The sequence below is a fragment of the Podarcis vaucheri genome, assembly GCF_965113315.1.
Source record: "Podarcis vaucheri genome assembly, chromosome: 18".
Taxonomy (NCBI): domain Eukaryota; kingdom Metazoa; phylum Chordata; class Lepidosauria; order Squamata; family Lacertidae; genus Podarcis; species Podarcis vaucheri.
Genome location: NC_138756.1, coordinates 7,730,332 through 7,747,507, shown reverse-complemented (window position 1 = coordinate 7,747,507; position 17,176 = coordinate 7,730,332). Strand labels below are relative to the sequence as shown.

The 17,176-nt window shown below is 48.3% G+C and overlaps 1 protein-coding gene across 3 annotated transcripts in view; it reads left to right on the top strand.

Moving 5' to 3' along the window:
- Nucleotides 1-17,176, top strand: part of NRTN (neurturin) — an 89,556-nt gene that overhangs the window by 39,695 nt on the left and 32,685 nt on the right. For 2 of the 3 annotated variants that reach the window (XR_014215191.1, XM_082206758.1), the window contains exon 2: nt 13,069-13,303. Coding sequence is in view for 2 of the 3 variants with exons in the window: in XM_082206758.1 (XP_082062884.1) it covers nt 13,096-13,303 (208 nt within the window). In the remaining variant the exon portion in view is untranslated. The remainder of the gene's footprint in view (nt 1-13,068; nt 13,304-17,176) is intronic. The other variant, XM_082206759.1, reaches the window with a different exon arrangement.

Sequence of the window (17,176 nt, the reverse complement as noted above, 5' to 3'; positions counted from 1 at the left end):
ATGCTCCCCTCCTCGCAAGCCTCTGTCCTGCCATAAACTTCGGGGTCACGTTTGATTCAGAGGTTGTTTTTATTTTGAAACATTCGCATACCACATGGTTGCAATAAAACTTCAAAGCGGATCGCAAGGAAAGACTAAAATGATAACATTATGATAACATTATCAGTAAAAAGAAAAGTTAAAACCTTTTTTAAATACCCCAATTAAAATCAACTGTAAACTAACGACCAAACACATGCCAACATCCGGCATTTGAACACATGTCTGGATAGACTTTCCCGTGCAATAATGTTTTTAGCAAGATCCAAAAAGGATACAGTGAAAGGGCCGGCTTGCTTTCAATAGGCAGGGAGTTCCACACTTCCCAGAAGTATTATGTGGTGCCCGTAACAGGGCCAGTTCCACAGGCTGAAGCTGTCACGTGGGCACTTATGGGTTAAGGTGATTTTGCAGGTAATCTGTTGTGATTCAAGGAACTGCCAACCGCTTGGGGATAAAGACACAGTATATTAGGTTAATGGGCTAAAAAAGGCCACAACTTTATCGATTACAGCATGTGAGAGGTATTGGCTTAGGCATTGGATAAAACAACAGAGCGTGACTCCACCCCCTCAGGGAGGGGTGAGTCTAACAAGGGTTAACCACCAGTGGGAGGAGCCTGTTGATGCAAATACAACTGAAAACTCCCCCCGATGCCACCGGGGGTCGTGCCATGGCCCTAGCCACCAGCAAGGGCGTCACACAGGATCCACGACCGCCGGATTCCTTTAACGGAATACCCATAAAATGGAGGGGTAGGCGATGGCCACACCCTGCCCTCCAATACACAAATATATTCCAATGCCTAACCACCAGTACCTAAAAGTTGTGATGATTTGCTACGAGGTAGGCAAAAAAACCTTGCAAGAAGATCAAACCTATCCCTTCTTAAGGAAATCAGCCCTGAGTGCTCCCTGGAAGGACAGATCCTGAAGCTGAGGCTCCAAGACTTTGGCCACCTCATGAGAAGAGAAGACTCCCTGGAAAAGACCCTGATGTTGGGAAAGATGGAGGGCACAAGGAGAAGGGGACGACGGAGGACGAGATGGTGGGAGAGTGTTCTCGAAGCGAGCAGCATGAGTTTGACCAAACTGCGGGAGGCAGTGGAAGACAGGAGGGCCTGGCGTGCTCTGGTCTATGGGGTCACAAAGAGGCGGACACGACTAAAAAACAACAAGGCAAAAACCAAGTGGCCGGTGCCAGTTTGCCAGTTGGATAAAAATTCCTACCGGGCCCCTTGGATAACCAAGGCGATGAACCACAGGTCCACAGCAATGTCAAGAACCAAGCAGTGAACTAAAGGGATGGTGGGTGGGTGATCCGTCGAAAACCAGCAGCCGAATGAAAGGGGAGTGCTGCCGTGGCCACGTTTGAGCAGCAAAACCCTGCCCCCAAGCCTCCACCTGGTTGGAGCCAATGCAATCCTGGGCTGCATCAATAGGAGTATAGCATCTAGATCAAGGGAAGTAATAGTGCCACTGTATTCTGCTCTGGTCAGACCTCACCTGGAGTACTGTGTCCAGTTCTGGGCACCACAGTTCAAGAAGGACACTGACCAACTGGAACATGTCCAGAGGAGGGCAACCAAAATGGTCAAAGGCCTGGAAACGATGCCTTCTGAGGAACGGCTAAGGGAGCTGGGCATGTTTAGCCTGGAGAAGAGGAGGTTAAGGGGTGATATGATAGCCATGTTCAAATCTATAAAAGGAAGACACATAGAGGAGGGAGAAAGGTTGTTTTCTGCTGCTCCAGAGAAGCGGACACGGAGCAATGGATCCAAACGACAAGAAAGAAGATTCCACCTAAACATTAGGAAGAACTTCCTGACAGTAAGAGCTGTTTGACAGTGGGATTTGCTGCCAAGGAGTGTGGTGGAGTCTCCTACTTTAGAGGTCTTTAAGCAGAGGCTTGACAACCATATGTCAGGAGTGCTCTGATGGTGTTTCCTGCTTGGCAGGGGGTTGGACTCGATGGCCCTTGTGGTCTCTTCCAACTCTAGGATTCTATGATTCTATGGTTCGCTACCTGGGGGCGCGGCGTGGCAGCCGGGCCAGCTGGGCATGGGGCTGGAACGCCCCCTGCCAACGCGGGAAATGGCCCCTGCTCACAACTCCTCCCCTCTTTCAAACAGAGCAGCAGAAAACACGCTTGCTCCATCTTCCAGCCCTTGGGATACTTGAAGATACTCTCAAGATACTCTCATATCTCCTCTCAGTCTCCTCTTTTCCAGGCTAAACATACTCAGCTCTGATCCTCTTTCAAAGCCATCTAACTGCTGGCCATCACTGCCTCCTGGGAGAAGCAAATTCCATCACTTAACTACGTGCTGAATGAAGTCCTTACTTTTATCCACCCTGAATCTCCCGGCCCTTTGCAGGATTAGCCTTTGCACACTCAACACTGCCTTGACCAAATTGGGTAGGATTTATCAGCCCCAGAATCGCCTTGCGAAAAGGCTCAAAGTTGAAGGAGCCCATATTTGGCTGTTTCGCTCTGTCCCCAATCCCTGTCACCTCTCGGGAGATTTTGCACAATAACAAACTCAGCTTCGTCGTGTTTTGGCACCGGCGGTTTGCTAGGCGGGCACTGAGTCTTGCGGCAGCACTGGGAGAGTCACACAATGCCTAACATGTTATAAAAGGCCATTAAAAAAGGGAAAGGACTGGGTTTCCTAGAAGTGTCTGTTTCTGCCAGAAAAAGCTTGATTTGGACCGCTCTCCTGTTCTGTCCGGCTCATTCCACCAAATTGCTAACAGATCCTGCAAAACATAGTGCTGCGTTTAAAGCTCTCTTTGCGATAGGTTTCGTTCAGGGATGAAAGGATGCGGCGAATTCCATGGCGTTCATCACAATCTGTGCTTCTTCCTTTCCACTGTGGTTCGGGTTCCGCTAAGACTTACTCTGTTTGTCTCGCTATCCGCTATTGCCAAAACGGACGCAATGAATTATGGTGCGTTTCGCTGAAAGGGAAATGTCAAAAGCGATGCAGCAAATAATGTAATCATTTACATAATATTTGTGGGCAACAGCGAATGCTTGCCCGGTTTCCATTCCTGACATTGGATGAGCAGGTGAACCGCAGCAAATTTCTGCTCCCAATTCCATTTGTGACTGAGTGATCTGACATCTCTAAATAGTACAGTGGTACCTCTAGTTGTGTTCCGCTCTGGTTACGGACTTTCAGCTTACGAATGCAGCAAACCCGGAAGTGTTTACTTCTGGGTTCGCCATGCATGCATGCACAGAAGCGATCTGTGTGCTTCTCGCATGCGCAAAAGCGATCTGCACGCTTCTTGCATGTGCAAAAGTTACCTGCGTGCTTCTCGCATGCGCAAAAGCGATCTGCACGCTTCTCGCATGTGCAAAAGTGATTTGCGTGCTTCTCGCATGCGCAAAAGCGATCTGCATGCTTCTCACATGCGCAAAAGCGAGCTGCATGTTTCTCGCATGTGCAAAAGCGATCTGTCCACATTACGCTTGCGCAGAAGCACTTGATGAAGCCGTGCACATGCGCAGATGATGTGCTATAGTTGCGGACTTTTCAAGGTGCAAACAGCACCCCAAAACGAATTTAAGTCCGCAGCTAGAGGTACCACTGTGCCTCTGTTTTGCATGTCACAAGATTCCTTTCCTGGTTCATACCTGGCAACCGGTCTTCCACAGTTATGCTCCATTGCGAAGCTCCTAAGCAGGGCAGGAGGGATGGCCAGGGGTGGGAATTCATGCAGCCCACAATTTTAATATAAACTGACTTAATTCGCATTTCCTGAACTCAGATGTGAGCCAAAACCCAGCTCTCTTGCACATGAACATTCTCCAGTCTGGAAATGGGGGGAACAGAGTCGCATTTGGGAAGCGAGAGCAAGGCATTCTGAACTCCAGAACTCAGGCGAGAGAGATTTCATAGAATCAGAGAATTCTGGAGTTGGAAGGAACCCCAAGGGTCATCTAGTCCAACTCCCAGCAATGTAGGAATTTCAGCTAAAGCATCCATGACAGATGTCCATCCAACCATAGCTGTCAACTTTTCCCTTTTCTTGCGAGGAATCCTATTGGGAATAAGGGAAATTCCCTTAAGAAAAGGGAAACGTTGACAGCTATGGATCCAACCTCTGCTTAAAAACCTCCAAGGATGGAGAGTTCGTGATCTGAGCACTCGTGGCTCAAAGGCAATGAATCATCGCACAACAGCCCTTTGAACTTCGGGCACCAATTCTGTTCCTCCCAACTTTTTGAAGTCTCCATCCTTGTGATCTTTTGGCAGCTGCACCCTCCCATCGCCCACCGCGACGTCACAATTTCAACAGCCGGGGACGGATGATTTAGTCTGCGTCTAGACATGAAGGAAGGAGGGTGCATCTCAAAAGTTTGCAAATATCCATCAGCGCTTGCTGTAAGAAGTGTCTCCTTTGGGTTCCGTGAGACAGTTTGGCCTGCAGGCAAGTCTTCTTTTCATAGAATCATAGAGTTGGAAGAGACCACAAGGGCCATCGAGTCCAACCCCCTGACAAGCAGGAAACACCATCAGAGCACTCCTGACATATGGTTGTCAAGCCTCTGCTGAAAGACCTCCAAAGGAGGAGACTCCACCACACTCCTTGGCAGCAAATTCCACTGTCAAACAGCTCTTACTGTCAGGAAGTTCTTCCTAATGTTTAGGTGGAATCTTCTTTCTTGTAGTTTGGATCCATTGCTCCGTGTCCGCTTCTCTGGAGCAGCAGAAAGCAACCTTTCTCCCTCCTCTATGTGACATCCTTTTATATATTTGAACATGGCTATCATATCACCCCTTAACCTCCTCTTCTCCAGGCTAAACATGCCCAGCTCCCTTAGCCCTTCCTCATAAGGCATCGTTTCCAGGCCTTTGACCATTTTGGTTGCCCTCCTCTGGACACGTTCCAGTTTGTCAGTGTCCTTCTTGAACTGTGGTGCCCAGAACTGGACACAGTACTCCAGGTGAGGTCTGACCAGAGCAGAATACAGTGGCATTATTACTTCCCTTGATCTTGATCTTTTTGTCCTCCTCAAATCTATAAGGATTGCCCAGCAGGGACACATTAAAATCTGATGGCATGCAGCTTGCTTGCTTCCCCCTAGCCCAGCAAATGGTGTTGAAAGATGAACCATTAAAAAAAATATACAGTGGTACCTTGGGTTACATACGCTTCAGGTTACAGACTCTGCTAACCCAGAAATATTACCTCGGGTTAAGAACTTTGCTTCAGGATGAGAACAGAAATCGTTCTCCGGCGGCGTGGCAGCAGCAGCAGGAGGCACCGTTAGCTAAAGCGGTGCTTCAGGTTAAGAACAGTTTCAGGTTAAGAATGGACCTCCGGAACGAATTAAGTACCGTATTTTTTGCTCTATAAGACACACTTTTCCCCTCCTAAAAAGTAAGGGGAAATGTGTGTGCGTCTTATGGAGTGAATGCAGGCTGTGCAGCTATCCCAGAAGCCAGAACAGGAAGAGGGATTGCTGCTTTCACTGCGCAGCGATCACTCTTGCTGTTCTGGCTTCTGAGATTCAGAATTTTTTTTCTTGTTTTCTTCCTCCAAAAGTTAGGTGCGTCTTGTGGCCTGGTGCATCTTAGAGAGCGAAAAATATGGTACTTAACCCGAGGTACCACTGTGCAGACTTTTATTATAAGATAAACCATTCTTGAAGCCATTGGGAGAACTTGCCTCCTCCTCTTCCTCCTTCCTCCACAAGTTTGTGGTTGGTTATTTCCAGGCAATTTCCCCTGACAAGGACTCAAGGCACACTAGAGCTACAAGTTTCATTCATTCCCTTTATCTGTCAAAGGTTTTGTACAAGATCCCTTCCCTCAAACATTTTTTTCTTTACAACGATCCTGCAAGGTCGGTGAGGCAGAGAGGTTGCAATTGGCTCAAGGGGACAGAGGTTGATGTGTAGACAATGTCTATGGGGGGGGGGGAGATCAAACGCAGGAGAAGCTTCCTGATGGAGAATAGGATGTCCCTGTTTTAATAATAATAATAATAATAATTGTTTATTTATACCCCGCCCTCCCCAGCCAAGGCCGGGCTCAGAGCAGCTTACAAGCAATAATAAAAACAAGTTGAATGATTACAACTTAAAAAACAAAATACAACATTAAAATATTGAAATATTAAAATGTAGCCTCATCGCAGGAGGAGAAAGGAAAAGGAAAAAAGAAAGAATGGGAGGGAATCAAATTGGCTCCAAGCCAAAGGCCAGGCGGAACAACTCTGTCTTACAGGCCCTGCGGAAAGAAATCAGATCCTGCAGGGCCCTAGTCTCATGAGACAGAGCGTTCCACCAAGTTGGGGCCAGTGCTGAAAAGGCCCTGGCTCTGGTTGAAGCCAATCTAACTTCCTTAGGGCCTGGGACCACTAGGGTGTTGTTATTTATGGACCTTGAGGCTCTCCGTGGGGCATACCAGGCGAGGCGGTCCCGTAGGTACGAGGGTCCTAGGCCGTGAAGGGCTTTAAAGGTCAAAAGCAGCACCTTAAATCTGACCCTGTACTCCACCGGGAGCCAGTGCAGCTTATAAAGCACTGGATGAATATGCTCCCATGGCAGAGACCCCGTGAGGAGCCTCGCTGCAGCATTCTGTACCCGCTGGAGTTTCTGGGACAGCTTCAAGGGCAGCCCCGCATAGAGCGAATTACAGTAGTCAAGCCTGGAGATGACTGTCACATGGATCACTGTGGCCAGGGCGGGGCGGGAAAGGTAAGGGACCAACTGCTTGATGCGGCGAAGGTGGAAAAATGTCGCCTTGGCTGTTGCTGTAACTTGCGCCTCCATGGAAAGGGAGGCGTCAAGGATTACACCCAAACTCTTAACGGAAGGCAATGGCACTAACTGGGCCCCCGCAAGAGAAGGGAGTTGGTCCCTCATTCCCATACCATCCCGACCCAGCCATAGGACCTCTGTCTTCGAAGGATTTAGTTTCAATCGGCTCCCACGAAACCATCCAGCCACAGCTTCCAAGCATCTGGTCAGTGTGTTCGGGGCCGAGTCGGTGTGGCCATCCATCAGCAGATAGAGCTGAGTGTCATCAGCATATTGGTGACAGCCCAGCCCAAAGCTCCGGATAATCTGGGCAAGGGGGCACATAAAGATGTTAAAAAGCATCGGGAGAAATTTTCATTGGAGAAACGTTGGAGGGGATGGAATAGGACGTCCCTATTTTCCTCTGAGTAATGCTGGTGAGAGATTTTACTTTCTTGGGCTCCATGATCACTGCAGATGGTGACAGCAGCCACAAAATTAGAAGACGCCTGCTTCTTGGGAGAAAAGCAATGACAAACCTAGACAGCATCTTAAAAAGCAGAGACATCACCTTGCCAACAAAGGTCCGTATAGTTAAAGCTATGGTTTTCCCAGTAGTGATGTATGGAAGTGAGAGCTGGACCATAAAGAAGGCTGATCGCCGAAGGATTGGTGCTTTTGAATTCTGGTGCTGGAGGAGACTCTTGAGAGTCCCATGGACTGCAAGAAGATCAAACCTCTCCATTCTGAAGGAAATCAGCCCTGAGTGCTCACTGGAAGGACAGATCCTGAAGCTGAGACTCCAAGACTTTGGCCACCTCATGAGAAGAGAAGACTCCCTGGAAAAGACCCTGATGTTGGGAAAGATGGAGGGCACAAGGAGAAGGGGACGACAGAGGACGAGATGGTGGGACAGTGTTCTCGAAGTTACCAGCATGAGTTTGACCAAACTGCGGGAGGCAGTGGAAGACAGGAGTGCCTGGTGTGCTCTGGTCCAGGGGGTCACGAAGAGGCGGACACGACTAAACGACTAAATGACAACAATGCTGGTGGATATGTAGAAAATAAGAAACAGATTCATCTGTAGCATTCAAGCCTTTGAGATGGCTCCACCAATTTTCCAGGCTGCTGGTGGAGAACTCCCTGCCCCCCCTCCAAATCTGGGGAGCCCTGGAAAGAGCAAAAACGGAGTCACACTATCCAGCAAGTCAGCACAAGGGCCGGGTGCCGATTTAATTTGGATACGAGTCACGAGATGCTGCCATAGGGTGCAAGCTGGGCGTGCCACACCGAACGGGCTCACCGTGGGGTGGGGGGAAATGACATCACTTGGGGAGTGGCATGTGTCAGAGGCACGAGGAACACAGCCTGCTTTCTCCTTTCAGTTCCCAAATGCCTTCGCCTCTTTCATTTCAGTTTTCCCCCCTCCGGGGCAATAATTAAGCTGGCACACGGAGATCCTCGCCCGCCTTGTCTTGGGGGCATGTCTTAATCATCAGAATAATTGCTGCTTATCATTTGATGGGAGAGATTGGCGGGCCTCGGGCAAATGGCGTGTGTGCATGTGTGTGTGTGTGCGCATGCAATGTTTGGTTGGGCCTCATCGCCGGCAACAAGAACATTAATTTCTGGCAAGGCTATCTCCCCAGCAGAGAAATCAGTGCTTTTGCCAGTTTCTCCCTAAACGTCTGGTTGTTTTGCTCAAGATCATTTACCTTTAGACTGTGTGAAAGGAGGCAGTAAGCACTGCCCGTTTCCATGTCTCCATGGCATTAGGTAAAGGTAAGGGGACCCCTGACCATTAGGTCCAGTTGTGGCTGACTCTGGGGTTGCGGCGCTCATCTCGCTTTATTGGCCAAGGGAACCGGCGTACAGCTTCCGGGTGATGTGGCCAGCAGAACTGAGCCGCTTCTGGTGAACCAGAGCAGCGCACAGAAACACCGTTTACCTTCCCGCCAGAGCGGTACCTATTTATCTACTTGTACTTTGACGTGTTTTCTAACTGCTAGGTTGGCAGGAGCAGGGACAGAGCAACGGAAGCTCACCCATTGCGGGGATTCGAACCACCGACCTTCTGATTGGCAAGTCCTAGGCTCTGTGGTTTAACCCACAGCGCCACCCGCGTCCCGTGAATTAGGTAGAAACACCTTTAAATGAGAACTGGAAATACCGTATTTTTTGCTCTATAAGACGAACTTTTCCCCTCCTAAAAAGTAAGGGGAAATGTGTGTGCGTCTTATGGAGCAAATGCAGGCGGGAGGCTCTGCTCAGCGCTCCCTTTAAAGAGCCGCGTGGAGTGTGCGCGCTGTTCTTGGGGGCTGCCCTTCTCCCTCCTCGGGGAAAAGCCCCCAAAAGCTGCATACATGCTCCACGTGCTCTTTAAAGGGAGCACGGCTCTTGGGGGAGCCTTCATCCACTGTCCTGAAGAGGCTTCACGCGGCTATCCCAGAAGCCAGAACAGCAAGAGGGATTGCTGCTTTCACTGCGCAGCGATCCCTCTTGCTGTTCTGGCTTCTGGGATTCAGAATATATATTTTTTCTTGTTTTCCTCCTCCAAAAACTAGGTGCATCTTATGCTCTTAGTATGGAATATGGAATATAGAATATGGTAATTTCTTCCCCTTCCCTAAACTAGGAAGTATTAATGCTATTAGCTCTCTGGTAGGGTGATAACTGACTTTAGGCGGTAAGATTTGGTGGGAAGCAAACTCTGCTTGCCAAAACGAACCGTTTTCGTAACTTTCGGTCTCAGAGTCTCTGCTTAACATCAGGAGTTGCTTTTCGAGTCGAAGCGACTGTAACGAGGGATCTGTTGTGCTGACATTTTTATTAGCGAATTTTAACCGAGAGCAAGCATGGTTATGAGTTACTGATCTGGAACCTGGCAGCGAGCCTAAGACCGTGAATCATACAGAGAAACAACGGTCAGCTTTCTCCACCGCTTAGAGCTCACACAAGATCCATTCATTGTTTTAAACTGACTGGTTTCTTGTGGGACACCATTTGGGCAGCTACTGCTTTCAGAAAGTTCTGCAGTGCTGACGGGTTGGCTCCTAGGATCAGCTAATTTTTTGTTGCTTCCCCTATTTATAACGTTCCTGCGTTTGACAGTATAGCGATTGCAAAGTTTGTTTGCTTCTAATAAAGGTAAAGGGACCCCTGACCATTAGGGCCAGTTGTGGCCGACTCTGGGGTTGCGCCGCTCATCTCGCTTTATTGGCCGAGGGAGCCGGCGTACAGCTTCCGGGTCATGTGGCCAGCAGGACTAAGTCGCTTCTGGCAAACCAGAGCAGCGTACGGAAACGCCATTTACCTTCCCACCAGAGCGGTACCTATTTATTTACTTGCACTTTGACGTGCTTTTAAACTGCTAGATGGGCAGGAGCTGGGACTGAGCAACGGGAGCTCACCCCGTAATCGCGGGGATTCGAACCGCCGACCTTCCGATCGGCAAGCCCAAGAGGCTCAGTGTTTGCTGTTGCAAAAGCGGAATAGAAATATTAAATCAAATCGAAAGAAGCCTTGCGAAAACCAAGTTGTCAGATCCAAAGCAGAGGCCCTTGCAAGACTGTGCCAAACTGGGGATGGGGCTTGCTATCAGAAAAAAAACTGCTCCTTTTCCCTTATGGGGTACCCAAGAACCCGTTTAGAGTCGTTATGTAGGTTTTCTATCGGTAGGAGAAAATAACAGAGGCCAACCAGAGAATATTGAGAAGCAAAGCAGCTAGTAAGCCTGATCTTTATTAAACTGTTGCAACAGGGTCTCCACTCACCCCACGCAGGAGGGAGGAGAAACCCAGAACATTGGTGTGCAAGCTCTTATACAGACATTTGAAACTGCCTACGCTGTAGCTCAAGACAAAATACACATACATCACAAAAGAGGCGGTCTATAGCAGAATCCTGTCTGGCAGGAAACCTGTTAATGGTCACTGATTGCTTTTATCTGGGCACCCTGGCCATTCTTCAGTGATGGTAAATACTCAGTTCCTGAATCCAGATCACAGGCTCACCTTATTCATACACAAATACGCCCTTAAGACAGGATTTGCAAGCAAAAAGACAATGGGGTGGCGTTTCCCATTTCCTCCCTCCTTGCAGAGAAACATTTGAGGTCAATTTGGGAGAGTCAAAATGGTTTCAGGATTGCTCTCCTGTACTGTTTCAGACACTTGGTTTATATGCTTATGTATGTGTTTGCCTTGTACATTTATGAACATATGAGATATATATATATATATATATATATATATATATATATATATATATATGTATATGTATATATATATATATATATATATATATGCAGGTTTTGGTGTCTTCGGGTGTCTTCCCGTGTAAGAATCGGGGTGTCTGTGCGACGTTTCGACGAGGTCTCACTCGTCATCTTCAGGCTGGTGCTTTCGGCTTCTTGTTACTGGAACAGGCTCTGTTCCAGTAACAAGAAGCCGAAAGCACCAGCCTGAAGATGACGAGTGAGACCTCGTCGAAACGTCGCACAGACACCCCGATTCTTACACGGGAAGACACCCGAAGACACCAAAACCTGCATTCCTATACCCGTGAAAATCTACGAAAGCATATATATATATATATATATATATATATATATATATATATATATGTATATGTATATGTATATATATATGACCTTAGAATTCCTATAACAGGCTACAAAATGCTTTGGCAGTACATTGCTCTTTGCAGAGAGATTGGGACGCAAACAGCCAGGGGAGCCGTGCAAAGAGGACCTAAATACCTTTGCTTCTCGTCTCTGGAGACTGGTCCATTAGATTGAATGAATGAATGAATGAATGAATGAATGAATGAATGAATTTATTAATACGGTCACAGACCAGCACTGCCCCACCAACCACAGTCTAGATTCCTCCATGCCCACCTGCCTCCTTCCTTAAGAATGAATCCAGTGGGTGGCTTTGCCTGTCATTTTCCTACTCAGTAGCAGGTGGCGCTGTGGGTTAAACCACAGAGCCTAGGGCTTGCCAATCAGAAGGTTGGCAGTTCGAATCCCTGCAACGACGGGGTGAGCTCCCGTTGCTCGGTCCCTGCTCCTGCCAACCTAGCACTTCGAAAGCACGTCAAAGTGCAAGTAGATAAATAGGTACCGCTCTGGCGGGAAGGTAAAGGACGTTTCCGTGCGCTGCTCTGGTTCGCCAGAAGCGGCTTAGTCCTGCTGGCCACATGACCCGGAAGCTGTACGCCGGCTCTCTCGGCCAATAAAGCAAGATGAGCACCGCAACCCCAGAGTCGTCCACGACTGGACCTAATGGTCAGGGGTCCCTTTACCTTTACTTTTAGCAGGACTTAGCTGTGCTTAAATTTTAGCTCTGCTCTTTCTAGGAACAGGGAAGTACTTGAAAGCTCTGCAAAAGCCTGTTCTTTAGCGCTCCATCGGAGCAAATGGCAATCTGGGGTTTTGGTGGATTGATGTTTTCTCCGATTCAGCTTTAAGGAGTGGGTTTCTGCAGGGAAAGCTATGAAGCAAAAAAAAAAAAGGGGGGGTAGCTTGGACACGGAGGTTTAAAGTGTGGACCGTACAGTGGTCACTTCAGGTTACAGACTCCGCTAACCTGGAAGTAGTACCTGGGGTTAAGAACTTTGCTTCAGGATGAGAACAGAAATTGTTAGCTAAAGTGATGCTTCAGGTTAAGAACAGTTTCAGGTTAAGAACGGACCTCCGGAACGAATTAAGTTTTTAACCCGAGGTACTACTGTACCCAGAAAGAGTGGAGGAAAGGTAAATATGGATAGTTCGTTGCTTTAAATGTGTGTTAAACATATGGTACTCTGTCTTGCTCATGTCGCTACAGTGATACCTTGGTTCTCAAACTTAATCCGTTCCAAAACCAAAGCGTCCCAAAACCAAGGCCTGCTTTCCCATAGAAAGTAATGCAAAATGGATTAATCCGTTCCAGACTTTTTAAACTAACCCCTGAAACAGTAATTTTGCTGTCTAAGGAGACCATTGATCCATAGAATGAAGGCAATAATCAACGTATCATACTATAAGATGAATAAGACAGTATTGTAGATGATAAAAATTAAAATTAATCTTCCGCCCTTACCTGCACTGATAGTTATTGTTTGGATAGGAGGCTTTTATCCATTTCTGCATTTTTCGGAGGAGGAGAAGCCCCCCCCCCAACGCCACGTGTGCCTCTTTCGAATGCTATTGCAGGGGGTCTGGGTGGGGCAGGGATACCAGGGCCCAGGCCGGTGTAATAAAGACTGTCGTTTTTGCCTGTTTTGCAGAGTTTCAATGTTCTGACTTGGTCTAAGATGAAGGTATGGAAGCTGGCAGCTATAGCCTCGATGCTCTTCAGTTCCATGTTGTCCGTTTTGGTTTGTAGAGACTTGTTCACCAGGAGCCAGGAGCACACCCTCTTCTCGTCGCTGTTCTCGAGAACCTCGTCGTCTTCCTCGCTCGCCGACGGCCACAGGAGGCACCCAAGGGCTCTGGGACGCCGCGGGTCGCTGATCTCCCAGTGTAAGCCTGGGCTCTCAGCCCTTCCTTCTCCCAGTGGAAAATGAGTAGGCTTGTTTGGGAGGGTGCATTAGTGCTTATGAGACAGAGCTGGGTGTTCTCCATGTGGCCTCTTTAGATGGTTCCTCAATGGTGGCGCTGTGGGTTAAACCACAGAGCCTAGGACTTGCCGATCAGAAGGTCGGCGGTTCGAATCCCCGTGACGGAATGAGATCCCGTTGCTCGGTCTCTGCGCCTGCCAACCTAGCAGTTCGAAAGCATGCCAGTGCAAGTAGATAATTAGGTACCACTCTGGCGGGAAGGTAAACGGCGTTTCCGTGCGCTGCTCTGGTTCGCCAGAAGCGGCTTGGTCCTGCTGGCCACATGACCCGGAAGCTGTACGTCGGCTCCCTCGGCCTGAAAGCGAGATGAGCGCCGCAACCCCAGAGTCGGCCACGACTGGACATAGTGGTCAGGGTCCCCTTTACCTTGATCATTATAAACTTGGGCTTCTATGCAGCATATCCCGGTGTAAAACTCTCTCCCAAATAGAGATCCTAAACTCGAGGCTAAATCGACTCATCACACATGCACGCAAAATTTATGCGATTGCACACATGCGCGCAAAATTGATGTAATTGCATCTGCAAATCCCCGCTTAGAAAACTGTGTATGGTAGCATGAGATTTCCTATGATAGCACAGAATCAAATCCAGACCCGTCCTACTGATCTGGGATGGGATGGGAAGATTAGATGAATTTTGGGGACTGTTTGACTGGGACATGGTTGCCTCTGAGATTGGTTACATTTGGCTACCTCCCCCACTAAAAAAATGGATTTAATTGCACGTTTGTCTATGCATTAGAATTCTTTCAAAGGCAGTTGATTGGGGTGGGTTTGTGTATACGATTAGATCAGGCTTTTTGTGGTTATCGAATGCCTCCAAATTCCAGCTGCGACGGAGAGAGGGGGACTTTGACAGGGGGCACAGGGCTGATCTCAGTCAGAAGCACGATACTTAAGGGGAGACAGAGTGCTGCCAGCCCAGTTCTGGGTGCCTCGCTTTAAGAAGGGCATGGGCATGCAGGAGGAAGAAACCAAATTTCAGCCCGCAAGGGACTCCCTCTTAGGGATGGGTGACGAAGGGCTTGGTCTAGCGCTATCTAGGCATTCCTGTGAAGGGACACGGGTGGCGCTGTGGGTTAAGCCACAGAGCCTAGGACTTGCCGATCAGAAGGTTGGCAGTTCGAATCCCCGTGACCTGGTGAGCTCCCGTTGCTTGGTCCCTGCTCCTGCCCACCTAGCAGTTTGAAAGCACACCGGTGCAAGTAGATAAATAGGTACCGCTCTGGCGGGAAGGTAAACGGCGTTTCCATGCGCTGCTCTGGTTCGCCAGAAGCGGCTTAGTCCTGCTGGCCACATGACCCGGAAGCTGTACGCTGACTCCCTCGGCCAGTAAAGCGAGATGAGCGCTGCAACCCCAGAGTCGGTCACGACTGGACCTAATGGTCAGGGGTCCCTTTACCTTTACCTTTAGGCACTCCTGTAAGCTACCAATTGCACACACCGGGAGAAGAGTGAAGTGCTCCAACCCCCACCTCCATCCCATCACCCTCCAGAAATTTTTCTATACAGTGGACTCTCAGGTTGCGAACGTGATCCGTGCGGGAGGCATGTTCGCAACCCGCAGCGCCACGTCTGCACACGTTTGGGTTGCGATTCAGCGCTTCTGCGCATGCACAAAGCCCGATGTAGCGCTTCTCTGCATGCGCGGCCGCCGAAACCTGGAAGTAACCCGTTCCGTTACTTCCGGGATTTGGCGTGTCCGTAACCCAGAAAAACGCAACCTGAAGCGTCTGTAACCCGAGGTATGACTGTATGTTGGAAGCTGTCCAGAGACACTGGGGCAACCCAGTCAGATAGATGGGGTATAATAATAATAATAATAATAATAATAATAATAATAATAATAATAATACAGTTGTACCTTGGATGCTGAACGCCTTGCGAGTCGAATGTTTTTTTTTAAAAAAAATTTTTATTGGTTTTTCACAATTTATATAAACACAAAACAATACAAACAAACAAACATATAAACAAACATGTATAATTTCAGATCCTTTTTTCTTAAACCTTACTTCAGCGACTTCCCCGTACCTTCCCTTTCTGCATCCCAGTTTCCAAATTTGTTTCAGCAAATCCTCACCCTTAAATTTATCTAATTTTCACCTTGTTCTTTTCTTTTACTTAATCTTCTACAGCCGTAATCCCCATTTTTCTAAAACCTCAACATTTTAGCATTCATTAATTTTACAATGTTTCTTAAGATAAATTTTAAATTTCTTCCAATCTTCATCCGCCGTCTCTTTCCCCTGGTCACGGATTCTGCCAGTCATTTCAGCCAATCCCATATAGTCTATCACCTTCACCTGCCATTCTTCCAGAGTGAGTCGAATGTTTTGGCTCTCAGAGCCTGCAAACCCAGAAGTGAGTGTTCCGGTTTGCGAACTATTTTTGGAACCTGAGTGTCTGATGCCGCTTCCGATCGGGTGCGGGAGTTTCAGCGGGGAGAGGGAAGGAGAACAACAGCAAAAAAGAAAAGAAAAGGGAGGTCAAGGGGGGTCAGTTGGCAGGGGGGTGAGTGAGAAATGTCCCTATTTTCATCTGAGGAGTGTTGGAGGGTATGTAAGGAGGAGAAGGAAGCTGTAAGTAAGAAGGCGAGCAGGTAGGGGGTCTGGCTGGCTGAACAAACTTGGAGGGCCAGGCTAACTCCTTCCCCAACGTGAAGGGGAAACCCAGCCAGATGGGCGGGGTATAAATAATAAATTGTTGTTTAGTCGTTTAGTCATGTCCGCCTCTTCGTGACCCCCTGGACCAGAGCACGCCAGGCACTCCTGTCTTCCACTGCCTCCCGCAGTTTGGTCAGACTCATGCTGGTAGCTTCGGGAACACTGTCCCACCATCTCGTCCTCCGTCGTCCCCTTCTCCTTGCGCCCTCCATCTCTCCCAACATCAGGGTCTTTTCCAGGGAGTCTTCTCTTCTCCTGAGGTGGCCAAAGTCTTGGAGCCTCAGCTTCAGGATCTGTCCTTCCAGTGAGCACTCAGGGCTGATTTCCTTCACAATGGAGAGGTTTGATCTTCTTGCAGTCCATGGGACTCTCAAGAGTCTCCTCCAGCACCAGAATTCAAAAGCATCCATTCTTCGGCGATCAGCCTTCTTGATGGTCCAGCTCTCACTTCCATACATCACTACTGGGAAAACCATAGCTTTAACTATACGGACCTTTGTCGGCAAAATAATAAATTATTATTATTATTATTATTATTATTATTATTATTATTATTAGGACAACGTGCCAAGCAAGCAAGCAAACCCCGACTGTTTCAAACCGAGCTTTCTGGGCCCTTCCTCAATTTGGCGTCAGCGAATTACCGGCGGCGAATGGTCATTGGAATCAGATGCTGCTGTTCCCTTTTGTTCTTTCCTGCCTGGGAATGGAATAAAAGCCTCCGGCCGCTGGGTCCTTTAAAGGCCCTCGGAGGCTTCGTGGAGGCTGTTAAATCCAGGTTGTGAGCGGAGGCCAAGTTGCCTTCGTGGAAAAACGCTGGATGCTCGGAGCGTGCTAAACAGCACATCGGGTTGTGGGGTGGGGAGGGTATTTAATGCAAAAAAATAAACATAGAGGGCTGTGGCCCATGTTTGTGGCGGTGGACGGGAGAGTTTTGGGTTCTTTTTAAAGAAAAAAAAACTTTTACCATATCCATATATGAGATTCTCTGAATCTCACAAGTTCCCCTCGTGTCCCCTGCGTGGGTCCTTAACATAATTATTCTAGATATAAGTAGGTAGCCGTGTTGGTCTGCCGTAGTCGAAATAAAATTTAAAAATTCCTTCC